The following is a 25,955-nucleotide window of genomic DNA, read 5'->3' on the forward strand; positions in this document are numbered from 1 at the left end:
CCCTTCTAGCCCTGAAATGCCATTATTTTATTCCTCTTTCCAGAGATTTCATTTCTTTAGCATCACTAGACCAATATATTCATAAAACTAGTGCACCTTAATGCAGGGCTGGACTGGCCCTGTAATAGCATTTCCTGGCTTTTTAAAATGGGAAGCTTCAGTAATTATTCTTATGTAATGTGTTTTGAGCACCAGTGGTAATCCAGATATGGCACAGAGCATATACCTTTGGTTATATAATTATGGCACTTATTGAACACTTACTATGTACTAGGAAGAGGGATTGATACAAGATAATCAGATCAGACACCATTATCGGCCCATTAGGGACTCACAGGAGGGAAGGATAGCAGTTTTCTTAACCTTAGTGTACAGATCCCCAGTGTACAGATGAGGAAACCAAGATCCCCAACAGTTAAGCAGTTTATTCAAGGTTACATAATAATAATGATAAAAAAAAAGTTGGTATTTGTTAAGTGCTTACTTTGTGCAGAGCACTGTTCTAAGCGCTGGGGTAGATACAGGGTAATCAAGTTGTTCCACGTGAGGCTCACAGTTAATCCCCATTTTACAGATGAGGTAACTGAGGCACAGAGAAGTGGAGTGACTTGTCCACGGTCACACAGCTGCCAAGTGGCAGATCTGGGATTTGAATCCATGACCTAGACTCCCAAGCCCAGGCTCTTTCCATTGAGCCACGCTGCTTCTCTGTATAATAATGGTGGTATTTAAGTGCTTACTGTGTGCAAAGCACTGTTCTAAGCGCTGAGGGGGATACAAGATGATCAGGTTGTCCCACGTGGGGCTCACAGTTTTTCATCCTCATTTTACAGATGAGGGAACTGAGGCACAGAGAAGTTAAGTGACTTGCCTAAAGTCACACAGCTGGCAAGTGGCGGAGCTGGGATTCGAACCCATGACCTCTGCCTCCCAAGCCCGGGCTCTTTCCACTGAGCTACGCTTCTTCTACATAGCAGGCCAGTGGCAGAGCTGGATCCAGAATCTGGAACTCCTGTCTCTGTCCCATGCTCTTTCCACTGGGCCAAGCTGCCTCCTTGGTCTTGACCAAGGGACCTTATTTACTGTTGAATATTCTGATTTTTTTCTGATTTCAGCTATTCTCACACAGTCCGCTGGCTGTACAAAAATCTTACTAGTCAAGTGGAACTAAACTCAGATTGTTGCAGATATGGTTGAAGAAAGAAGTATTTTATTTTTTTTTTGAGAATAGAAATTTATTGCTCTTTTGATGTATTGTTTGTGTTGTTGGAAGTCTTTGTTTGGTCAGGCATTTCCAGAAATCCACTGTATTAGAAAACTAATACCAAAACCAAATGGACTTGTTTTTTCATGAGGATCACTTGGATTTACCACCATTCTGTACCATGAAAAGTTCTGTGTTTTCAACTAATGAACTCTATTTTCCCCACTTTTGAGAGTTGCATTTGCCTTTTCAGGAAAATAGGGAAATGATCCATTAGACTGTAAGCTTGAGAGCAGGGATTGAGGCTACAAAATATATTGTACTTTCTTAAGCACTTAGGACAATATTTTGGTACAAGTAAGTGCTCAATAAATACTATTGCTTGATTAATTTCTTTTCTTCAACCCTGCACTTTTGCAAAAAAAAAAAAAAGACTATTTTGTGGTTAATCCAAACTTTTGTATCCCTTGCTGGAATGCATTGCACATCAGAAACTTCGGCCTGAGTATTGAAGGTAGAAAAGTCAGGAAAGCACCACCATGCCATAATGGGACCAGTCGTCTTTGTATTCTTTTCCTTTTTATCATTCCTTATGCTTAATTGTCTGAGAATTACTCTCCTCCTTTTCAAAGCCTTACTGAAGGCACATCTCCTCTAAGAGGCCTTCCCTAAGCCCTCCTTTCCACTCCCTTATGCATCACCTTGACTTGCTTTCTTTATTCATCCTCCGCCCCCCCAGCCTCACAGCGCTTATGGATGTATTTGTAATTTATTTATGTGACTCTCTCTCTCCCCCTCTAGACTGTAGGCTCTTTGTGGGCAGGGAATGTGTCTGTTGTCATAATGTAGTCTTCCAACCTCTGCATACAGTAAGCTCATTAAACACAATTGACTCTGATGAAGGACCCTTAAAGTTTTCACTTTGAGTCTCTTTTGGCTTTATTATTTAAGGATTTAGTTGTGTTTTGATTGATGGTCTGGCTTCTTTTCCAAGGTTGAATGAATAAGGCCTGGGAGAGTGAGAAGTATTTTCTTCTGTCCAGGACAGTAAATATCACTTGTCTGTCATTCAATCTGCCTTATTTGAAGAAGGCACTCATAGTCCTGGTGTAGGGCAACCTATCCAGTCAAAGGATATATTTAGCTGTCTTACCATGTCACAAGTTTGGCTGGATTTCCATTTAACTCTTGTTAATCTCTTAGCGATTTCATTTGGAGATAGGCAGAACATTTTAGATTCTGAGTCACCTGCTAATGACTCATTGAGCAGAGCGTTAATCCCTCTGAACATATATGTCATTTTTTATCTCAAGAATCTCCAAGACTTTTCCTACACTGCATTGTTGATCACAGTTTGCAAGCGAGCCTTCTTCTTTCCACAGATCTTAAACCCACCCTCCTCCCCCTCTGCCCCCCCGCCATCCTCCGGGGAAGAAGCTTGAACCAAATTAGGAGTTTTGTGTTGAATCCCATATGAAGATCCTGGATCAAGCTATGTCACTCCCCTGATAATGTTGGGAGTTCAACTTTGGGCTTTTTTGAAACAAAACTTCAGGGAACCTACAGAAATGACGCTTAGGGACATTCTAAGATAATTGTGAGCCGGTTGATTTTCTTTTCTTTTTTATTTTCAACTCTGTTATTGCAGTATTTGGAGGTTCTGTTTAGTTTATTTTTCCATACTTCTCACCTCATTTCCCACAGTGAATCTGAGCCCTGATAGGTAAAGCCACAGACTTCCTGTAAAGTGAGAAATTGATAAAGAAATCACAAGTGGCTTTATGAGTGAATGTGATGTAGGCTAAATCAGCCGAGTTGGCAGCCTGCAAACTAAAGTACTCTAGTTTTCAAACAGGTACAGCTTGGGTGCTATGCTGTGCCAGCTTTTAATTATAGCCTTAGAATCCATGCTGCATTACTCAGCAGGATGGCAATGTTTTTAGTATTTCTGGAGGACATGTAATGTTGTAACTAGCAGACAATTGGCTTTAAAATAATTTTTAAGAGCCATTCTCATTATTGACTCTCAGATTTACAAAACAAATGGACTGACGTGGAGCTTGTCCCAGACTGTCATTATGATTTACAATAAAAATTCCGTCATTTGGAAAATGTTGGGTGTTTCTTGGAGAGAAAATTGAATACGGTTGGGATTATTTATGGTTCTTCTGGACTGTTTCTGCATGGCACCGAGGATAGTCAAGATTTGATAGTTCAGTTTTAAAATCACCAGCATTTATTGAGGACCTTCTGTGTAGAGCACTGTATGAATATATTTGGTGTTTGGGAACCTACAGTAGAAAGATTTGGTTCCTGCCCTTGAGGAACTAACAGTCTACCACGGGAATTGAGGTGACATATATTGCAAACTATACACTAGTAAAAAAGTAAGACAATAGATACAAATGGAAAAATGAACATGAATAACAAAAAGATAACAAATGGCAGTAGTGGCCAGGAAGGTAGAGGATTTGACACTTATCTGATTAACTTGGATAATTCACTAATAACAGGACCATTTTCATCATTCAAGTTCAGACAGTTTTTCTTTTAATCCTTTAGTCCAGTGATCATTAGGGCCCGTTTACTGTCCTGACCTGTGTGGGTCAGTGCTGGCAAGCTCCATAGGTGCTTCCACCTACAAAATTCAGTCCTCACAATCTCCTGTAATTTCCTTCTATCTGTAATTGATTGTAGCATCTATCTCTCCTGCCAGGTGACCAGCTGGGTGAGGTCAGCGATCCTATCTAGTAATTCTGTTGTTCTCTCCCCAAAGCCCTTTGCTCTCCTTTGCACACGGTAGACACTCAATAAAAACTGTTGATTGATTGTCCCTGCCAAGTCATGCTTCCACTGGGGCATGGAGTGCAACAGGTGAGTAGGGATAGAGCACAGTGTGAAGCCCTGCAGAGATTTTTACACACAAGATCCATATATGGCAGAAGTTACTGCAGAATGGTCGCACTAATGGAGAGTTTTGTTTATAGTTTACCTTTAAGAAAAATATAGGCTGAATACTGAATTTAATCCCTTTCTCCCAGACCAACTCACTCCCACTTGCCCCACCCTCTTTCTCCATTAAGGAAAGACAGCAGCACTTTCAAGAACCCTGTCCTACCCTCATCGTTGGACCTGGACCCAGTTACCGAGGCACCCGCCTGCATCCCGAACTTGAGGACTGTAATTCCTTCAGTGGCCTATAATATATAAAAATGTTTGGAAACAATGATAAGCCCATTTAGCTGTACCAGAAACCAGCTTAAAACGTTTTCAGATACAGTGTTCTAAAACGGCACCACCGGGAAAGAGTAAAAGCTGGGTAAAGCATGATGAAGTGTCAGGTAGAACATGAGATCGATTGTGGTTTGTGTTCAAATATCCAGTCTTAGTTTTTAATTACAATGCACGGTCTCCCAGTTACAATACTTCAGCCAGCATATATTTAGAGCTCGTTTGTTTATGAGCCTGGGTACGGTTCCTTAGTGTCTTTGCTTTCTGTTTTCAGCCTCTTTCTCTCAGCCATTGCCAACTGCAAATTTTTGTCACTGGGGAGTTCTTTCCCAGTCTGATTATATTGCATTAATTAGAGCTCTAGTAAATTCAATCTCAAAAACATTTTAGATGATCTTTATGCACTATATCTATCTTCATATAAATGGGTGTTCTGCCCGGAGTATTGAATCTGATTGTGCACCCCTGCTTTGAGATGCTCACACAGCCAATGTCCATTTTCATAAGGAAAGGAAACCTCTTCCTTTCTGCTCCCCAGTCTCTGTTCACACCCGGTGCCACTCTGTACTGGCAGCACATGTTTGTAAAAACAATAACTTGGGTGTGGCCTAAAGGAGGGGCTGGGGCGGTGGGGCAGATTACAGAGCATAGGAGCCCCATAATCTAGGGGATTATGTCTGGCCGAGAAGAAGCGTGGCTCAGTGGAAAGAGCACAGGATTGGGAGTCAGAGGTCATGGGTTCGAATACCGGCTCTGCCGCTTGTCAGCTGTGTGACTGTGGGTAAGTCACTTAAATTCTCTGTGCCTCAGTTACGTCATCTGTAAAATGGGGATGAAGACTGTCTCATGTGAGACAACCTGATTACCCTGTATCTACCCCAGTGCTTAGAACAGTGCTCTGCACATAGTAAGCACTTAACAAATACCAAAATTATTATTATAATTATTATTTCTTTGTACAGGGCTTTCTTTGTGTTCATGAAGTGTGTGTTAGGAAAGATCTTCTGCTGGCAGCCCTCTAGACTTTAAGGTCCTTGTGGGTAGAGACTCTACCAACTTTACCAATTGGCTTTGTATTTTACTCTTCCAAGTGCTTAGTACAGTGCTCCACACAGAGTAAGTGCTCAATAAATATGATTGATTAGCTACTGAGGGCACTGCTCCTGGGAACAGCTAGCATGTTTTCCTGAGTCTTGGCTGAAGGTGAGACGACAGCAAGAGGTGGTAGCTGAAAGGATTGCTCATCCTTTTGATATAAGGAAAAATAAATTATTTTCAGGTTCCAGGGGAGTTTTAGGTCAAGTTTCCTTCATCCTCTACGACGAAACAACGATCATGAAAATGGGTGCATGGAATATAGCTTTAAACCATATGGACAGGGACATGTAGTCACAGTTCTAGCAGTAGGCCCATTGAGAGCTAACTTTTGCAGCAAGTCTTGAATCCAGAAACCCAGGCCTTTTACCAGCTATGGTGATACTTTTTTTTTGAGGTAGAAGCCCTACCACTGATCCCTTTGGGGCCATAGGTCACAAAGCACTGAGATTGGACTATCCACCTCAGTAAATGTATCTCCTAGAATCTAGGAGCTCTTAGTGGGGAAATGTACTAGACTCAATATTCCATGAAAATTGTTTGTGCGTTTAAGTTCCCCACTCCTGTGGCAGAGTTTTAGGTACAAGACACTCCTCACTTATTGTTATTGATAATATCGTTTTGTAGTTACATCACCAATCTTTTAACGAACAGACGTGTTTAAAATAGCGCAATATTTTGGTGACATCATTGTGTGCCTATAGCAAGAACAGTTCGAGAAGCAGCCAAATGTTCTATCCTCCTGATTCTACTATCTCACAGTCATTAGAATTATTTAAAAACTGCCTTCGTGTATAATATTTTTAGCTGATGAAAATAATTTTTTAGACGCTAACCACTCATATTTGCATTCATTCTTATGGGAAAATTGCATTCATTTAGCATTCTGAAAGATACATACTTTTCAAGAGCTGAACTACAGTGGTAAGCCAGAGTAGCAGTACAAAAAAAAATTAGCAGAAGCTAATTGAAGCCGTCAGTGTGGCTAATAATAGTTTTATGGTGTTGGGCTATAAGTCCTGTTTCTGGAATTTAGTATTAGGTTATGTGACAAAGGTCATACAAGCCAGATGGTAGTGTTAGGTGTATGCCGTTTAAAATACCTATGGTTGACTCTTTTAGCTGTTTTTATTTTCCCAGCGTAGTGGAGTCTGAGCCCCGTTTTAATCGGTAAAGAATTATTATATGGGTGAGAAGCAGCGTGGACTAGTGGATTGAGTATACATGTGGGAGTCAGAGGACCTGGGTTCTAATCCTGGTTCTGAGATTTTTGTGATTTTATTATCTTGGTCAAGCCACTTGACTTCTGAGGCTCAGTTTCCTCACCTCACCTTCAATACCATGTTCTACCTCCTACTTAGACTGTGAGCCCCTTGGGGGGCAGGGACCATGTCTAATCTTGTCATATTATGTGTTCCCCTGTGCTTAGTACTGTGCTTTGCACATAGTAAGCATTTATGTACTACTACTGTTTTTATTATTGGAACTATTTTAGGGCTGTCCAGCTTCCAGACCTCATTACAACTGGGGGAAGAGGTGAATATCTTAAGTAGTCCTTCATTGAATGTTTGAGCCTAAAATTATGATGAAGCCAGATTGTACCCTAAGCATCAGAAGAGCTGCGTCTTCATCTCTGACTTCCTCGTCTGCTTAGTGTCTGTTGGTACTAAGATTGGCAGTGGTACTTGAAACAGAGTGGCCTAGTGGATACAGCACAGTCTTGGGAGTCAGAAAGACCTGAGTTCTAATCTCAGTTCTGCCACTTGTGTGCTGTACGACCTTGGGCAAGTCACTTAGCCTCTCTGTGCCTCAACTACCTCATGTTGTTTTGTTTTGTTCTGTTTTGCTTTGCTGTCTCCCCCGTTTAGACTGTGAGCCCGCTATTGCGCAGGGATTGTCTCTGTCTGTTGCCGAATTGTACATTCCAAGTGCTTAGTACAGTGCTGTGCACATAGTAAGCGCTCAGCAAATACTATTGAATGAATGGATGAAGCTATAAAATGGTGATTGACTGTGAGTCCTGTATGGGACACAGACTGAGTCCAACCTGATTACCTTGTTCTAAGCACTGATTACCCTACTGCTTAGAATAGTGCCTGGTATGCACTGGAGAAGCAGAGTGGCCTAATGGATAGAGCATGAGCATGGAAGTCAGAAGGACCTGGGTTCTAATTCTGGCTCTGTCACTTGTCTGCTGTGTAACCATGGGCAAGTCACTTCACTTCTCTGTTCCTCAGTTACCTCAGTAATAAAAATGAGGGGATTAAGACTCTGAAGGCCATGTGAAACATGGACTGTTTCCAACCAAATTAGCTTGTACCTACCCCAGTGCTTAGTACAGCGCCTGGCACAGAGTATGCACTTAACAAATGCAATTAAAAAAAAGGAGACAACTCCTCCAGTTGGGCAGGCAGAACTCACCTCTAAGGCTGGCAGGCAACCAGTTAAAATGAAGCCTGTTGCATGATGAAAACGAGTATTATTTTAGAGCATGATGGATGTGAATGGTGAGGAGATAAAGAGAGGACATAGACAAGATTCAGCGATAGCCATTTGGATTTTTTAATGAAGATACTAAGCCCAGATTTAAATTAGTTCAGCTTGATGGGGGACAAAAATTAAATAATTTGGAAACTGATAACAGCCTCTACAAAACCCAAACAACTGAGGCATGCATATTTCCTTTTATTATCTTTTTCTTTGTATTCCTTTTTAATTTTTAGCAAATTTTTGTTGTTGCAGAGTATGGTGTTTGTGAAAATTTACGGAAACTAGAGATCACGGGTGTCTCCTGTCGAGATGTCTATGCCAAGCGTAAGTAAAACAATTTTTTTATTCTCCTTAGATTTATTTTAAAAATTAATTCAGAGATTGCCTGTTATGCCGAATAATAAAAAACACTGAATCGCTCTGCAGTTCCGTTTTTCAAATGCATTAGTTTTAAAGTGATTTGGACTCATTACATTTATAATACCAGGACCAAAGACTGGAAAACCTCTCCTCACTTTTTCTCTGACTTCTCTTTTCCTTCTCTAGCTATATCTATGTCTTCCAACCCACACTTATTAAGAAATATTTTGCTAGAAGCCACAGTGCCTCTAAATTGAAAAATTGCCGTGTTCAGTTGCAGATAACCTGCTTATTTTTAATCAACTCTGCTGGGATTTTGAGATCTTTCCCCTCTAACCCTCCCTTGTGGGTCTGTTCTTCATTAGATTTGTGCAGAACCATCACTGGCTAGGCAATTAAACCTTCCATTTATTAAAGCTTTGCTTCCTGTGATTCAAGATACTCTATAATCTGAATAATTTTCCTTCTCAACCCCATGTAAAATCCTTTCTATAATGTATCTTTCCTATAAACTGAGTGGCACGGACTCACAGGAATAATTTCTCCAATAGCGTGTCAGTCTCTCTGGAGTTCTTAGTAGACGTGCTTTAGCTTATGTCACAGGTCTTTAAGTGTCCTGTTGTTCTTGAAACTAATTTGACACTGGTTTTTCATTTATTTTGAGCCTTTAAACCAAATTCCCTCATGACCCTCCAAAACATGTCAGTTTTACATATTTAATACCCATATAGTTTTATCAGTTTCCTTGCTGCTTTGAAGCTTATTTCATTAATTCTCAGTTTATTAACTCTGGCACTTGTCATGTTGTTGAATAAATTGGTTTGTTGTCTACTTCCGTTTGTGGGCTAGATGACACTGTGTAGTCCTATCATAATTTTTCTCATTTCATTATTTTATGTATTAACTGATTTTCAGTGTCTTTACTCTGAAACAATTGAGCTGGGAATGCCCTCTAAATTTTATGTTGTCCTTAGCAAAGTTAATTTGTTTGCCAAAATATTGAATTGAAACGTTCTGTTCCCCTTTCCAAATTGCATTAAAGCCAAATGTAGGTTTTAAGAAGATCTAATTCAGAAGAAGTTAATAGACTCTGAGGCAGCTGGTGGGGAAAAATGTCATCTTCTGGCATTAGAGTTTGCCCTCCTAAAGTCAAATTTGGAGGATAGTGGCAATATAAAAAGTAAACCTGCACCTTGTAATCCTGCCTGACCCTTTCCCTTATCTCCCACATGTACCAACTCTTAGTTTGACTGTTAAATCTGACCTGCATAGTTATACTTCATAATAATCTTTTTTCCTTTTATCTACTTTGTTGGTATTTTAGAATATGCCAATATATGCAGTTGAAATGGGAGATGGTAGTGGTGGTGGTACTCTGAAACTACTTGGAGGTAGTGATTTATGAGGCCAAGAAACCAAAGGAAATAGTCGTGAGATTCTCCAATACCTGGATTTGTGGTTGGGGACTACTGCTTTAGAAGGAGTAGTTTTCATTTAATTTACTTTCCAGGTCAAGGTGGAAATTCGAGGCAAGAGCCTTGGGAAATAGGAATGCTTTATACTACTTCTAGTTGTTGAATAAAGAATTTGTCATGCCAGATCTCTATGGTAAAGGGTACTTTGTCATGAAAATTCATTTACTACTATTCCTTTGTTAGAGTTCTTAATTGGTTTTATGAAAATAGAACTTTAGGCAAAAGAGCAGTAAATGAAATATAGATTCCCATAAGAAATAATGTAATGTGCATTCATGTGTACCCAAGGTCCAAAAAGGTGACCAAAGCATTATAATTGTATTATAAAGCAGTGATAAAAACAGGGTAAATACAAGTATGTGATCAAATAGCAGTGCAACTATAGAAATATTTTTATATATAAGATTTAAAAATTAGTTTTTGTGCTTACATGTAAACATAGTACTTTTTAAAGTGTTATCTTTTATATCTTATGTAGGAGAAAAGCATCTTGCGCTAGCAGTCCTCCATTATCTCTGTTAAGTGGATGTCATTGTCTAATGTTTATTGAAATGGCTATATTCACTCTATTCGGGTTAGTCAAAATACTTTAAAGGAAGGGGAAGGTAAACTTTGCAGCATTTTTTCCAAGTGAGAGAGGCCTGAAAGTAGTCTTAGCATTGATTCAATATAGGGAGTCTCCCGTCAAGAACTACTGAAGAGCCTTAGGCTTGAGACATCAGGACCAAGAATCTGTGCAAAGGAAATGATAATATTGGTGGTGGTTTGTATATTATCACCCTGGCACCCTCATCTCTACCTGTCCTGTTCCTCTTGGGACATGGAATACCAGGAGCATAGGGTAGAGCACACTGTGAAGTTCACCAAAAGGGTTTTGGTATGTAGAACCCATGTACCTACCAAAGTGAACATTCAATAGTGTTCTTTCAAAAGAACATTAGAGAAACGAACATTATAACATAACAGGAAATGGCTGTATAGTTTTGAGAAATGGATCTATCTTCCAGTACTTATATTGCTGTGTCTGTTCAGGTATAAACCCACGAGTGAAGTCGGGGCGTTTTATGAAAATTCTTCCCGATTACGAGCACATGGAATACAGAGATGTATACACCTGCCGTACGTACTGCTTGTTAGCTAATGCTTTTTGCACTAAGCACGCACAAGATGCTGCATGGAGAGTGAAATGCCACCCTAATTCACAAAGCTGGAATCATCTTGAGGAAGAAGAATGAGCTGATACTTAGTTTTTTTTATTGCCCTCTACTCTTTTGGGGGATTGGTCCCTTTGCTCAGTGCAATGAGAAGTGAAATGGAGCAGTAAGAATTGATGAAGACTTACTAGAACTCCAAACCAGTTGTATATTCAGTTTCTGGTGGAGAGAGGAGGGAGCAGGTAATCACTTTCGAATAAGGTCCTACTTCAGTCAGCCAGCTCAGCAATAAACATTCATTTCTCGAAGGAGCACAACAGTGAAAGCTTGGTGGGGCTGATGCAAGAGTTGAGTGAGTCAAAGCAGTTTTTTTCCTTCTTATGAAATTAAGTTTTAGGAGTACATTTAGTTTGTCATGTTGGCCTCCGCTTTCTCCATGTAGTACATGTCATCACTGCGGTGTTATATGTCCCGTGTAGTAAATCATTGTTATTGGCAGATTGGTAATCAGTTCCCTGAATTGCACCTAGCCTATTTATTCTTCATAATTTGATTATAAGCAGTTGCAGTTTTTCCATTGGTTAAAAATTATTTTAGATCTGACAAAATTTACAAAAGAATTCCAAATTTGTGTTGACCCTTCCTATTTTTACCAATGCCACCTCTTGCTCCTAGAAAACCCTTCCCTTTGATTCCTCCCATATTACTTTACTAAGAGGACAAGTGTCTGCCTTCAGGATACGCACTCAGAGTTCCCATGTAGAACAAAATTTTCTTGACTTTTTTTGGCCCTGAAACATAGACCTAGATTGTCTTTTTTGTGGCCGAGCTCTGAGTTTACATCAGGCAAGGAAAAATTACATCCATGCTAAACCAAATCTCTTTGGGAAATGGGCTTTCCCCCAACAATCTAGATTGGTGGTGCAAGAGCACATTTTAGTGGCATCTAGTAAGGAACAAATGTTCAGTGGAGAGAGCACGGGCTGGGGAGTCAGAGATCATGGGTTCAAATCCCTGCTCAGTCACTTGTCAGCTGTGTGACTTTGGGCAAGTCATTTAACTTCTTTGTGCCTCAGTTACCTCATCTGTAAAATGGGGATTAAGACTGTGAGCCCCACGTGGTCCAGAAGGCCAAACAGAGTGCTGTCAGAAAACAAGAAGTGAGTTACTGTCCAGGTAGGGAGACATGGACATGAGGGTAAGCCTTTAAAATACTCTTCTTTAATAGAGTTTGACATAGTGATTTTTTGCAAAAAAAAATGGATAGGTATTAGGCAGTTTGGAAGGCCCTGGCTAAAGGCATAAAACGTTTGGTCCTACATTTCCAGAAACAAAGCTTCCTCGACAGTGGTAGCATTCTGATAATTGTGGTATTCCTTAAGGACTAACTATGTGCCAAGATCAGGTCCCACGTGGGGTTTGCAGTCTAAGTAGGAGAGAGAACAGGTGTTGAACCTCCATTTTGCAGATGAGGGAACTGAGGCACAGATACTAGGGAAGCGACCCGCTTGAGGTCACAGAGCAGACGAGGCGGAGCCACTCCTAGAGTGCATTGTGACTCTCCACTTCCTCTTTACCCCCCAAAAGGAGAACAAAATGTCCAGAAATCATAATGGTGGAGTTGGAAGGGGAGGCAGTACGGTGGGTGAATGCCCCGTAGGTGGAGGGTGAGGCTGGTTCACTTTGGACACTGCCATCACCAAGCGAAGAGCTGCTCATGATTCTTTAGCCCTGCCCTCCAAAACTCAAGAACTCCCCAGTGACTGATCTTGGAAAGCTTGACTTCTAGATTGAGACAGCCCCCAGGCACAAGATATGATGTAGAAAGTTTGGGTTAGGGTTATGTTCTTAGGTATGTGGTTCTTCTTGCTGTGTATTGATATATTGTTTGGAACTGGTAGACATTATTACACTAGATCATTCTTAACATTAAAATGGCTTTAGGTGGTGTGCATTCTTGGAATTGCTATCCACCTAATACCATCCCTTAGCATTTCCAATAAAGATATGTGGTAATCAGAGTAGTTTTCTTTAGTTTTCTTTGAGAGCATTTTGGAACCTTACAGTGTCTATTGTCATAGAACTAATATTTATTGAGCCCCTACTGGATGTTTCGGAGTAGTTTTTGTTTTCCCGTCTCGATATACTGATTTTTATCATGGATGATTATGCTATTAGAAAAGCATTGTGTTCTAATGATTGCAGACCATGATTCTGTCTTTTATTGAGGAAATGTATGACTTTGTTATCTCCCATTAGAGAATAAAGCTCCTTGTAGGCAGGGAACATGTCACTTGTTATTCTGTTACTGTGTACTCCCTGTGCACCTAGACCAGTGCACCATATCAGATGGTTACTCAAATATTATTACTTACTGCTACTAATATCCTTTGAACCTTTACCTGTAAAATGAGCGTAAAAATATTTTCTAAAAATGTGGTAAGTGCTTGGAACTCTAAAGGCAGGAACATGCCCAGTGAATTATGCCTGCTGAAATACCAACTGATGAATTTTTAAAGCAGGCACCAGCAAAGAACAGAAATCTGTTCAAGCCTGGTGTTGTGGTGAAACCTATCTGAGAATGTTCAGGGTTTCACACAATTAAAGGATTTGACTTTTGACTGTCAACTGATGAGTAGGCTATTTATAGTGTTAGGAGACTTAGGAGTGGAGATTGGTCCAGAACTGTGAAGGAAGATCTAAATTGGAGATGTCACCTCCATTTCCCGTAAGGTTATAGCCATTGGGTAGCTGTAAAATAGGAGGTCTGCTAGAGGTGAACTTTAGGATGAGAATACCGTTCAGGGAGTCACAGTTGTGTCAAGATATTTAGAGGAAAGAAATAATGAAGTGGGAGAATCTTAATTATGGAATGATGGCAGGGAGTCATAGTAGAGAGGGAGAGCTGGAAGACAAGCTTAATTATTGAATTAGATACAAGTTAATAATAATGATGGTATTTGTTAAGCGCTTACAATGTGCCAAGCATAAAATATCTTCATGTGCTGTTTGTCATTGTTCAGGATTTTTATCTAGTTACCAAAGACAAAAATGAAATGGAAAGTTTTCCTTAATTTTAAAGGATTTTCTTTTGAATTAGAATCAAGGCTAAGAATTGTTTAATATTTAGTTGAGTTAATCTCTGGGTTTTTAATTTTTGTCTCTTTCTCTGTGGTCTATAGAACTTCACTAGAAGCGGTGTGGCTCAGTGGAAAGAGCACGGGCTGGGGAGTCAGAGATCATGGGTTCAAATCCCGGCTCAGTCACTTGTCAGCTGTGTGACTTTGGGCAAATCGTTTAACTTCTTTGTGCCTCAGTTACCTCATCTGTAAAATGGGGATTAAGACTGTGAGACCCACGTGGGACAACCTGATCATCTTGTATCCTCCCCAGCGCTTAGAACAGTGCTTTGTGCATAGTAAGCGCTTAACAAATGCCAACATTATTATTCACTCAAATTGATTGTAATTGCTTTAATCTTTTTTTATCTTGTTAACTGAGGGCAGGAAGGGTTGATTTTGGGTATAATGTCAAGATAAAGGGCATGGAATTTGAAAACCATAGACACACTATATTTAGTAGAAGTAGGTTACCTTTGCGCTTTGAACAAATGTTAAGAACTTTCCTTGGTACCAGAGTGGCCAGTGTTTCATGTGAATTATCACTTTGGGAGGAATATGACCCATAACAAAACCATCAACTGTCAGTTTTGTTAAGTGTAAGCTGGAGACCAAAGCAGGTATTATGCAAGTTTAAGAGGAATGGGCAGATTCATTATCCGGGATAATCATAATGACTTATCACTATCTCCTTACTGTAACCATGGTCCCGTATCAACAAGCCAGCACACTTAACCAAGGACAATGTGGAAGATATTAAATAACTTTTCCTAGAAGTTGAAGCATCTTTTACAAGACATTCAGCAATAAAGTACTCTAGTTATTAAATATTCTCTTTTAAGGTGAATCGTCCTTTCTTTTAGTGAAGGATTAGGAAAATTGCCCTAGTAATGAAGTTATCAATACTAAAAATGATATCAGATCCACTGGGAGGAAGAGAGCCACTAGGGTGCTTAGACCAGTCAGTTATTGATATTTGAGCATCTGCTGTATCAGAACGCTGAACTATCTGCGTTCCCAGTACCACAGAAGCCAAAGACACACTTAAAGTAACATTCATATGACTAACCATGAGACAAACTGATTTCAGAATAAAAAAATCATTTTAGCAAGAGACAAAAATCCAAATACTCATTATTTTAGGAGTCGTGGTGCCCATTTTCTGGAAGGAAATTAGGAAGAGAAACTTCATTGACTGATTCTGTAGTAATCAGTGCTTCATGGTAAGAAATCCTGAATAAAAAGGCACCACTCTGAATTTCGCTTGTTATTCAGCTTTCCATTTTAAGCTACCTTCCCTAACCTGACAGTCTTATGCACATGACTTTTCAAAGGAAGCCAAAAGCCCCAGAAATAGGACCAGCATAAAATATTGAATGTTTATATTTGTAAAATCTTTTTCTGGTGGTATCGGCCAGGGCAGGGAGGCTGCCCTGGCCATTGAGTGTCTTTCTTGAGGCCCTGGAGTTGCTGCATAAGGAAACTAGCTTCATGGATTCCAGACTGTGCTTATCCTCCGCTCTTGCAGGGAAAGGAATTTAAGAATTGGATGGGAGAAGGGAGGCTGCCCTGTTCATGTCAGCTCCCTGCAGACACCAGAGCTGGGCCTGGTGAGCAGACTCTGGTCATTTGTTATTCTCTCACCCTTTCTACTCTAGACAGTGGACCAAACACTGGATTCTCTTTCTATCAGATACAGAGTAATTCTTCCCCTCCTTTCCTTCCTCTCCTCATTGATGTGATTCATGCTTTGTATGTAGAAAAGGTTCCATAGTCCACAGGGTTTGGGAAGAGCCAGAGAGTTGTTTGTTAAATACACAATAAGCAGAAGTACGCTGAACTACACTGAAGCTTTTCCATGAGTTGAGTCACAGTGAAATCCTAACCCTGTGACCTTTGAATGTGAGGTCTTCAAACGCTACAGGAAGAGAATGGCAAATAACTGGGGTCTGAAACTCTTAAAAAAGTTTCTGTTTACAAGAGGAAAGATTGTCTGAAGAAACCCCTGGCTTTTGCTCTGATTTGCCCACTTTTTTTTATCCCCACCCCCTACATTTAGAGAAGCAGCATGCATTTGTCCAGCTCAGTAAAAACATGCTCAAATAAGGATACTTTTGCTCCTCTCGACTGACGTCAGGGTATGTTTTGGCTTTGAAGAGGATATGTTTTATAATAGAGGACTTGTGGCGTGGTATTTCTTAACTTCTGTATGTGTGCATTTGCTGATTTGTAAATTCTGAACTAGGCTGTTCTCTTTCAAGTTTCAAATTTTGTACAGCATTATGTTATAGTTAACCTCTTATTCCTAATCATTTATTAGTGCCAGTAATGAGACAGGTACTTTTATAATTACTTAAAAGTACTATTCACTCAAATCACCATAAAGTTTCATTAAGGTTTTCGTCAAGTATTTTCTTATTAATGTATTTTTCAAGATTAATTACATCTTTTTTTTTTAATCCACCGTCATTTCCGTAAAGTCCTCGAGGGTACAAACTGCATCAAGTACTTGTTTAAATTCCCCAAGTGCCTAGGTCAGTGCTCTGCATATGGTAGACACTCAAGAAATGCTGTTGATACTGATTATTTCCTCTCATTCATGCTGGTTTGTTCGGTTTGAAAACTCGGACTTGCTGTCTCTCTTTTTCCGTAGTGCTCCACCGCTACAGACACATTTTGGGATTGTGGCAGCCAGATATTGGACCCTATGGGGGACTGTTAAATGTTGTGGTAAGTACTGCGATGTGTCTCTCGGGAGCATCTTATCGTGACCAAGACCAGCCAGGGGTTGGTCTGGATGCAGCACCTTATGCCATTTACCTTCCCCCTTCATTCAGGATAAACCAGCACCTATTCTGTTAAATTGTGACAGTTATCAAGAAATGTTGAAGAGTGGCTTATTGGGAGTTAGAAATTAACCTGTTATTGTGAAGTTTATCATGGGTGCAGGAACTTTCTGATTGGAAGATGAAAGCATCTTCAGAAATTGCCTCAAAAAGCCTACTCTTGAGCTCCAGTGTGCTACATTCAGGGTTGCTCATCTGTCTATGGGATTGAGGCTTTTGAAGACTGGGTATGCTGGTGGAGAGCCATTGTATTTGAGCCATTCAACCTCAGTGACTGTCCTTTCTTGGCATTAAAAATAGCTGCTTGGACCCAGGGCCAGGAGGAGAAAGTCACCACTCTGAACACAGTCCTTGCTTTAGGCGAGTAAATGTGGAGTAAATCAATCTTCACTAAGAGATTGAGAATATGCAAATTTTGGTACACATAAACATTACCTGCTGGACTTATTGAAGCAGCGTGGCTCGGTGGAAAGAGCACGGGCTTGGGAGTCAGAGGTCATGGATTCTAATCCTGGCTCCACTGCTTGTCACTGGGCAAGTCACTTAACTTCTCTGTGCACCAGTTACTTCATCTGTAAAATGGGGATGAAGACTGTGAGCCCCACGTGGGACAAGCTTATCACCGTGTATCCTCCCCAGCGCTTAGAACAGTGCTTCACACATAGTAAGTGCTTAACATATGCCATCATTATTATTATTTATATTATTGCACATTAAATTGAATAGAATAACGTGGAGGAATGTTGCTGAATTCAGCAAAGAACGGCAATAGAACTAGAGAAGCTAAGCAACTGCGGTCAGTTGACTTTCCCCAAGGCTACTCTGGACAAATTAGTGAAATTGAAATCAACTTTAAAAGCAAGACTCATCCGGGATCAAAGAAGTTCTTAGCTAGCCTTTCATTGCCTGTAGCACAGAATCATAAATTTTTCAGGACTGCCCAAAGGATGCCATCCAATGTAGAATATAGTCTTGTTTAACCCCAAATCAGTAGATTAGTCGGGCTACAGATTGGGTGACAGTGAAAAATAACTTTTCTTGAATTCACTTCTGTATTCCAAAACAGGGAACCAGGTTGCTCTTTGATTCAGGTGGGCCATTTTAAAACAGGTCCCATTAATGCTTTAGAGAAGGGCTGCCTGACCAGTGATTGCAAAGGGTTACATTGGGCCTGCAGATGAGTATCTGTGAATTGAAAACATTCATTTAGAAATAGACTCAATATAAAAATTTATAAGATTTCTCATTTAATAGTAATTTGTAAATGTGCAGAACTTAGACCCCACCCCTCCCCGAGGTTCTTCTTTAACCTTACTCACTGCATCAGTTTCAGTGTATGTCACTGGCTATGCCTAGGGTATTCCTGTTTTGGTTTTTTTGGGGTTTTTTTAATGGAAGTTCTGCTTCTCAGGGGACAATCTCTTGTCTCACTCATAGTCTACAGGGCCCACCATCTTTGTTTTGCTTTGTATGACCTCACATGGTGTCTTTAATAGTAATTGTAGTGTATGTTAAGAGCTTATTTTATGCCAAGCACTTACTAAGCATGGGGGTAGTCACAAGGTAATTAGATCAGACACAGATCCTATTGCACATGGGACTCACAGTCTAAGATGAGAGGGAGACCAGGTATCTCATCCCCATTTTACAGATGAAGAAATCGAGGCCCAAAGAAGTCGTGTCTTGCCCAAGGTTACGCAGCAGGCAAGTGATGGAGCCAGAATTAGAACCCAAGTTCCTTGTCTCCCAGGCTCATGCTCTTTCTACAAGACTCTGCTGTTTCTTCCTTTAACACTTCTAAACTTTGTAATTCCTTTGTATGGAGTATGTTTTTGGAGTGAGGCTGTTCACATGCATTGCCCCACTGAGTTCTAGCCATTTTGTCTTCCTCGGGTCCTGTTGTCGACCAATATTTTTAGCCTCTTTTCGCTGATGGCTAAGCAGTGGAATGAAGAATTACTCTTATCTTCTTGGGCATCTCATCATCTGAGATGATACCATCATCTGAGATAATACCATAATTATATCATTATTATTACCTGACACTGATGTTAAGATGTTGAAAATGGTCCACAGTGTTTTTTTCCTGCTGCATTCACCATTACAAGTGTTGTCTTTGTTTATTTTCTGGTCAGGGCAGATGTGATTTTCCACGTCTTCAATTGCTTCGCTTTCTAAATGAGAAATCTTTCTAGGCAGTATTCATAGCGCATATGTAACAAAATAGTCATCTCTTGACTTACTTCAAGATCCTGCATCTTCAGTTCTTGTATTTTACTTTCTGTGTGTGCTGCATCCCTTGCATCTGTGTCATCAGTGAAGAAAAAGTCAGTTACTCATGATCAAAACTGATTCCCCTCTCCCTTTAAGTTTGCTTTAAGAGTGACTCTCCCCTACCTTCACAGCCTTATTGAAGGCACATCTCCACCCAAGAGGCCTTCCCTAAGCTCTCTTTTCCTTTTCTTTAACTCCCTTCTGCCCTTCTTTCTGCATGGCCTTGTCTTGCTTCCTTTATTCATTCCCCCTCCTAGCCTCACAGCACTTCTGACCATATGTGTAATTTACTTATATAACTGTCTCCCTCTTTAGACTGTAAGCTCATTGTGGGCAGGGAACGTGTCTGGTACGTTGAACACTCCCAAGCACTTAGAACAGTGCTCTGCACATAGGAAGCACTCTATAAATATGAATGATTGATCCTGTGAACTGTTTTGGTGAAATTGTATTGTTTTGTTTGAGTCCTCTGAGTAATATGGTGGTAACAGCGGCTGCTGCATGGTAAACTAATATGGGGCCTTCCTAAGGAGGATGGACAGAGTAAAGTTGTTAAAGACCTAGAGAAGTACAGTCTCAAACAGTTTGATGCAGCAGTGGATTCTTGGGTGACCACTGCAGCAAACTGACCAAGACTGACGGGTGATAACTCTGGAGAGGCACTTCCCCCTGAGCAGAGATTTCACAAAGTCTGCAGACCAAGACTTAGATTTGCAAATAGTAGCAGGCACTTCTAGTGTAAAGCCTGTCAGTATTGCATAGGACAGTCTTTACTTGCACCCAGTGAGTAACTGAGTATCTAATTTCCATAGCTCTGTTTAGCTACACTCATGAATAGAACTCTGTGTCAATATTGTCATTTTTGAATATGAAAGCCAGATAGGTGTACCTATGTGCAGTTGGAGGTAATTTTTGATGCAGGTTGGTATAACTCTTGGGCAGACTTTGAGAGAGATGAATTAGATAATTTTGAAGATGTTGAGCTGCTTGTCTTCATAAACAGCAATTTACTGCTTGTCTCCAATGGGTAAGGAATTTGAAGAGATGATTTTTATTACATTTCCATATAGAAGAAACTGGCTTTCAGCAACATTCACAATACATGGACAGAATGTCATTGATGGCAGGGGCATCTTCAAAAGGATTCTCAAAGATCCTTTATTGGGTGTGTTCCTTCTCACCCACCTGAAAGGACCAGCAGTCAGTTTTGCAGTTAATTGCAAGAACCACCAATTTAAGCTGCTGTGGTTCTGGACAATTTCTTCAAGTCCTTAAACCTCTGTGACCTCTTCATATCCTCTCATAGCCCTCCCTCTAATTCCCTCATGCCTGTCCTTTTTTCCCCACCTTTCTGCTCCTTGTGGCAAGGATCTTATCTACCAACTCTGTTGTCTTGAATTCTCCCAAGCACGTATTACAGTGCCTTCCACAAGTAAGCTCTCAAGAAATGGTACTGATTGAATGAAAACAAGTAATGCTTTTTCCAGGCAGTTGGAGTGTGCTTGGCACATGTTAAACAGTTAAATCAGTTCATAAAATAACAAATTCATCCCTTCCTTTGAGAGCTTCTGGTGATACTTTCTCTCAGTCTGGGTATTTTCCATGTTTCACTTTGTCAGTGGCATATGCACCTTATTTCCACAATATTTCCAGGTTATGTGTTCATTCTTGGTTTAAATATGACTTACTGGGACTTAAGGCATTTAAAAGTTTTCTACAGAAGTTATCCATCTAGATCATGTTAATTACCTCTTCATTTTTAATTTTTTAAGTGTTATATTTCCTGTATCCTTTATCCATTTTACCTGTTGTCACCCCAACCAAATTTGATGTAGAAGTTATTTTTCATTTCCCGAGCATATGCAGAAATAGTAGAAGGTTTTGTCATCCTTTTCCCAATAAAACATTCAGGTCTCTCTCCTGTGTCCTACTTATAACTTGGAACCTTCTACACCTTACCCACTCTGGCCCTTGCATGGTAAGCACATAGCAGACTTTCTGCTCTCCGGGACTATAGCTTCATCAGTGCATAGTTTGGTTCGCACATGGAGCATATGCCTCACCATCAAGTCAGTTCTCCTATAATATGGGAGTTACCTTCTTGATGCACCCCACGTTAAGGTAAACTTAAACTATTGAACTCCTGCCTGGATTGATGCTGCCCCTGTGCACTTAAATGTTTCTTCTGATACTGAATCACTTTCAGTCTAGGCATGTGCCTTGAAGAGGAATGCTCCCAAATTCCCCAAAAGCTTGTGAAGCAAAACATTTAGAAGAACACACTCATTATGGCAGAACTGCCTGCATTTCTCTGTTGAACATCCCATTTGTCCTCGACTAAGTCCTTGTTTCCTCTATCTGCTCTTTCCTCTGCACCACCTTGCTGTTTACTTTTTAAGCACTTTGGTACTCAGCCCAACCTCACAGCTCTTACATATATATCATTTTACTCTGTTCTATACTACTATACTCTTTCCCCTATCTTTTATTTATTTCAATGTCTGTCCCCCTGTAGACTGAAAGCTCCTTGTGAGCAGGGACCCTAACTTCCATCTCTTTTGAATTTTACCTTCCCAAGTGTTTACAGTGAGTGCTCAATAAATACCACTGTTTGATTTATACTCTTATCAACATTGAGGTAGGAAGGTAGGATTTTGTGGGAACATTTTCTTAAGTGAAGAATAATACATTTGACAAATAGAGAATATTTTCAATTTTTCACCTACTTAAAAGCAGATGCATCCTTTGAGTGAGCTATGAATGGAAATATCGGCCACCCCTGTTTATGAGCATTGAGTGGATTCTGTCTTAAAAGGACCCCCGCTTTCCTTTATTTATTCCTTTTTTATGAGTTCCTTCAGAGGCAAAGCATTGCTGAAGGACAAATTTTACTTAATGTCCATTGCACTTATGATGAGCTATCCATTAAAAATGCATTTTTCTGTTTATTTGCCTTTAGTGGTGCTGAACAACAGATTTGACTTGCATTTAGAATTTTCCTCTTGGAGACAAGCAGAATAAGAGCTGGGGGTGGTTGAATTTCTTTTTTTTTTTTTTCATTCAGCAAGGGAAGGAGATAATTGTTTTCTTACTGGCAGTGAATAATACAGTAGGGGGAAATGTGTCTTCTGAAAGCAGTGAATAATTAGGGAAAAAATAGAACTCCTTCTCCTGAAAGACTAGCTGCCAACATGCTGTTGCTGCAGGCCAATTAGAACCTGAAGAGATTCAACTCCCTCCCTAGAGCTAAGAGCCACCAGGTGCCCTGTGATTTGGTGAAGCAGATGTGAATCCTAGATTTCCAGTTCCCCCTCCCCCTTCTCTCATCAACTCGTTAGGCCTTGTTAATCTCTTCCTCCTCCTCATTGAGAATATGCTTTGCATTCGCCCCCGAAAGCTGATTATTGGAAAGCAACTCTTCAACTCTGTGGATATGCTCAGAGTAATCTCAGTGCCTAGGGGAAGCAGCATGTAGCCCAACTGGAGGGATGCTAAAATGGAACGCAGAGTTGCTGCTGCCAAGATTTAGAAATAGTTTTAACCCTTTCAAGTAGTTATGCCCTCTCCCTTTTCTTGGTTCAGGTAGATGGTTTATTCATCATTGGCTGGATGTACCTGCCACCCCACGACCCCCACGTTGACGACCCAATGAGGTTCAAACCACTCTTCAGGATTCATTTAATGGAGAGAAAATCTGCCACTGTTGAGTGCATGTATGGCCACAAAGGACCTCACAATGGGCATATTCAGGTAAGGTAGAGCCCAGTTCTTAGCTCTGTCTACGGTGGTCAGACATCCCTCAATTCATGGAGGGTGGGGATGGGAACGGGAAGGGGCAGTCTGTACTTGCTTCTTGAATTCTGCTCATGGTAAGTTTTGGATACTTGCTAAAAATGATGAGTTCATGTTGTTGGCTTCAGACCATACTCTGCCAGGAACTGATCCACATAGGGAAGGAAATCTTCCTCTAACTTTACCCGTCTTATACATTATTTATTTAATGTTATTTGGCTTGAAGAAGCTCTGAAAATCATAATTCAGAGAAAACTATTGATTCTCCTTTCAGGTGGAACAAAGTGGGCTTCCCACCAGATCCTAGTTCCTCACTGTTTTTTTTCCTTTATGCAGGAATACCTGCATTGCAGTAATCCACCGTGCATATACATCCTTGTTTGGCAGATGAGCAGCTTTGAGAATGGGCATCCATGGCGGGGGTCCTAATGAGTTGAGCTCATACTTTGAAATAGGATTTTAGCTTCTGTGGAAACTAGCATCACAAGTGGTTGAGGAGGAGACTGAGATCGTCATTTGCAGTGGGTGTGGGATGTCAAAGCGAGAAACTCAACTGAATAGAAACAAGAACTTTTTTCAGAATGCCACTTGCTGTCTTTCCTCTGATAGGGGAATTATCGTATAAGGCTTCATTCCCACCTTTTGGGCTGGCGTAGGGCTTAGTGGTCAGAAGAGTCTGCTTAGGGAAGATGGAGGGTCTGATGCATCTACATGCAGTTGTCTTGCTCATTGTTCTAGTTTTACCATTGCATATGCTGTTGGTGGTTTCTGAATTACCCTCCTAACACCATTTTCTGCATATTCCTTTCCCTCTGTATATTCTAGATAGTGAAGAAGGATGAGTTTTCTACAAAGTGCAACCAGACTGATCACCATCGGATGTCAGGGGGGAGGCAGGAGGTAAGCCTGTTACCTATAGAGCTGACGTCCTATATATATATATGTACACACACACACAAACACACACAAATATCGGTACCTGGAACAGTATACATAAATTGATTATTGTCATGGATTTGAAGATTGAAGGATACGGCTTGAGTGCTTTCCCCATTTTGAAGCAGACTGTGTTTAACTTTGCTTTAAGAGCTGGTTCCTTATATGTTTATGTGTGTATTTGGGTAGATTCTGTTCTTTGGAAATGTTTGCATCAAACAGTGATGTCTTCATCTTCATTAGAATTAGCAATTAGAAGCTTTGAATCTGGTTCTGTGGGAGAATGCCCTGTTATAAATCTGTAGAGAGATGCCTCCATCGGTTTATATTGGATGAGGGGAGAGACTCTGTCTCCCCTTTTGTCCTCCTCCCACCCACACAGCGAGAGCAAGGCCATTATGGGTGTTGTTGGGCTGTCACACCTGCCAGCAGAATATGGGTAGGTAGGGTGGAGGCTTATGCTGGCTGGGATTCTGTTGTTAGTATAGACTCAGATACTGTAGTCCCCTGACTCCCCAACAGCTCAGGTAAAAATTCATGTTTTAGGGAGTGGAGAGGCGTGAATGAGGAGCAGAGTGCTGCCATCCTTACTAGCAATTTAAATGGAAAAAAGGGAAGGGTTGGATGGAGCTTCTCTCCATGAGTCTTAGGGACTAGTCGTTTTTTGTTTTGGCCTCAGGACCCGGAACAACCTATGAGGGAAGTGCCGGGGCCGGGGGGCACGTGAGAGGGAGTGCTCAGTCTTATTTCAGTGTAGCAATTGTTGGAAGTGTATCCCCCATTTAAAGGTAAGTGCAAGTGTTCATTTAACCAAAACTACTGTTTGGTCCTAATAGAACTTTGGACAAATGATATTTATGAAGCTTTCAGAAGTTACTATGCCACCCTGGAGCATGTGACAATCTTGTAGTTCCAAAAGGGTGAGTTAAGGAAAGATTGATAGTGGAGAAAAAGAACATGGAATATTTTTGTTTTTTTTAGGCCTGTGAGGCTCTTCCTCAGTTGGTGATCTTCAGGTACTTCTGAGTTAAAATCCTGGTGAAATGCTCCCCCCTCACCACCTAGATAAGCCTGCATACCAACCAGTGGGCCTGTGTCACTTGTTTTCCTTTTCACACAAATTGAGGGATAATTTTAAAATGTATATTTTGTTTGAAAACTTCTTTTCAGTACTCCTTTTGTTCTCACACAAACTTTTCCTTGCACGGTTTGTTCCTGATTTTGTGTGAGCGTGATGTATGGTAGCTGTGCATTTTTAAATGTCAAAAGATTTTGAAGCAATTGCTCTTCCTAATTCTTACAAAAATTGGAATTTTCTTTACTGAGTAAACATTTGGAAGATGTTGGCATATCTCTGCTTCCCAGCTTTAATTCTCTAAGCTCCAGAACATTTGTCAAAAGTCCCAGGATGCAGAAATACTTTGTTTTAAAATTTAAGGGTCCAGCTTGATAAGATCTTTTCTTCATTCCTCCCTTCTTCCAAATGTAAAATGTTGGGGAAATTTTATAATTTGCTGCTTCCTCAGTGCAGTATGTTGTGATAGAGTGGATTGAGGCAGGTAGGTACTATAAAATTATGATCTCCAGAACATGAAAGGCTTTTATTATAGCTAATGCAAGTGGGTTTATATTGTTAAAAACCTAATTATACAACTTGGGATCCAGAGTTTTCTCATTAAAATTAATATTAGAGGAGTTTCTGTGATGCTTTCCTTTCCTAAACAGGTGTATAGCATTTTTTTCCCCCACAAGATGATGCTGTCATGTTTAGACAGTGTCAAGTCAAAGTTTGATTTAAATAATTATAAGCTGTCAGTTTGAGACGGCAATGGATGACAGGAATAGAGCACCCTTGATTACTGAAAACTAAAATAGTGATATTTTACCCGAGTGGTCATTTAGTTTATATTTGGGTTAATCAGATTTTGCAAGACAAAAATGAATTTTAAAAAGTCCCTCTAACTCCCCCTTATCCTGAC

At 40.4% G+C, this 25,955-nt stretch overlaps 1 protein-coding gene across 3 annotated transcripts in view; it reads left to right on the top strand.

Moving 5' to 3' along the window:
• Positions 1–25,955, top strand: part of FBXO31 (F-box protein 31) — a 53,440-nt gene that overhangs the window by 12,552 nt on the left and 14,933 nt on the right. The window contains exons 2-6 of one of the 3 annotated variants that reach the window (XM_029074937.2): positions 8,273–8,344; positions 10,888–10,974; positions 16,782–16,858; positions 22,831–22,998; positions 23,866–23,940. In XM_029074937.2, the coding sequence (XP_028930770.1) occupies positions 8,273–8,344; positions 10,888–10,974; positions 16,782–16,858; positions 22,831–22,998; positions 23,866–23,940 (479 nt within the window). Of the gene's footprint in view, positions 1–8,272; positions 8,345–10,887; positions 10,975–12,648; positions 12,862–16,781; positions 16,859–22,830; positions 22,999–23,865; positions 23,941–25,955 lie in introns of those variants that run through there. The other 2 variants (XM_029074938.2, XM_029074939.2) reach the window with 2 other exon arrangements.

This window comes from Ornithorhynchus anatinus, chromosome 11 (genome assembly GCF_004115215.2).
Source record: "Ornithorhynchus anatinus isolate Pmale09 chromosome 11, mOrnAna1.pri.v4, whole genome shotgun sequence".
NCBI classification, from domain to species: domain Eukaryota; kingdom Metazoa; phylum Chordata; class Mammalia; order Monotremata; family Ornithorhynchidae; genus Ornithorhynchus; species Ornithorhynchus anatinus.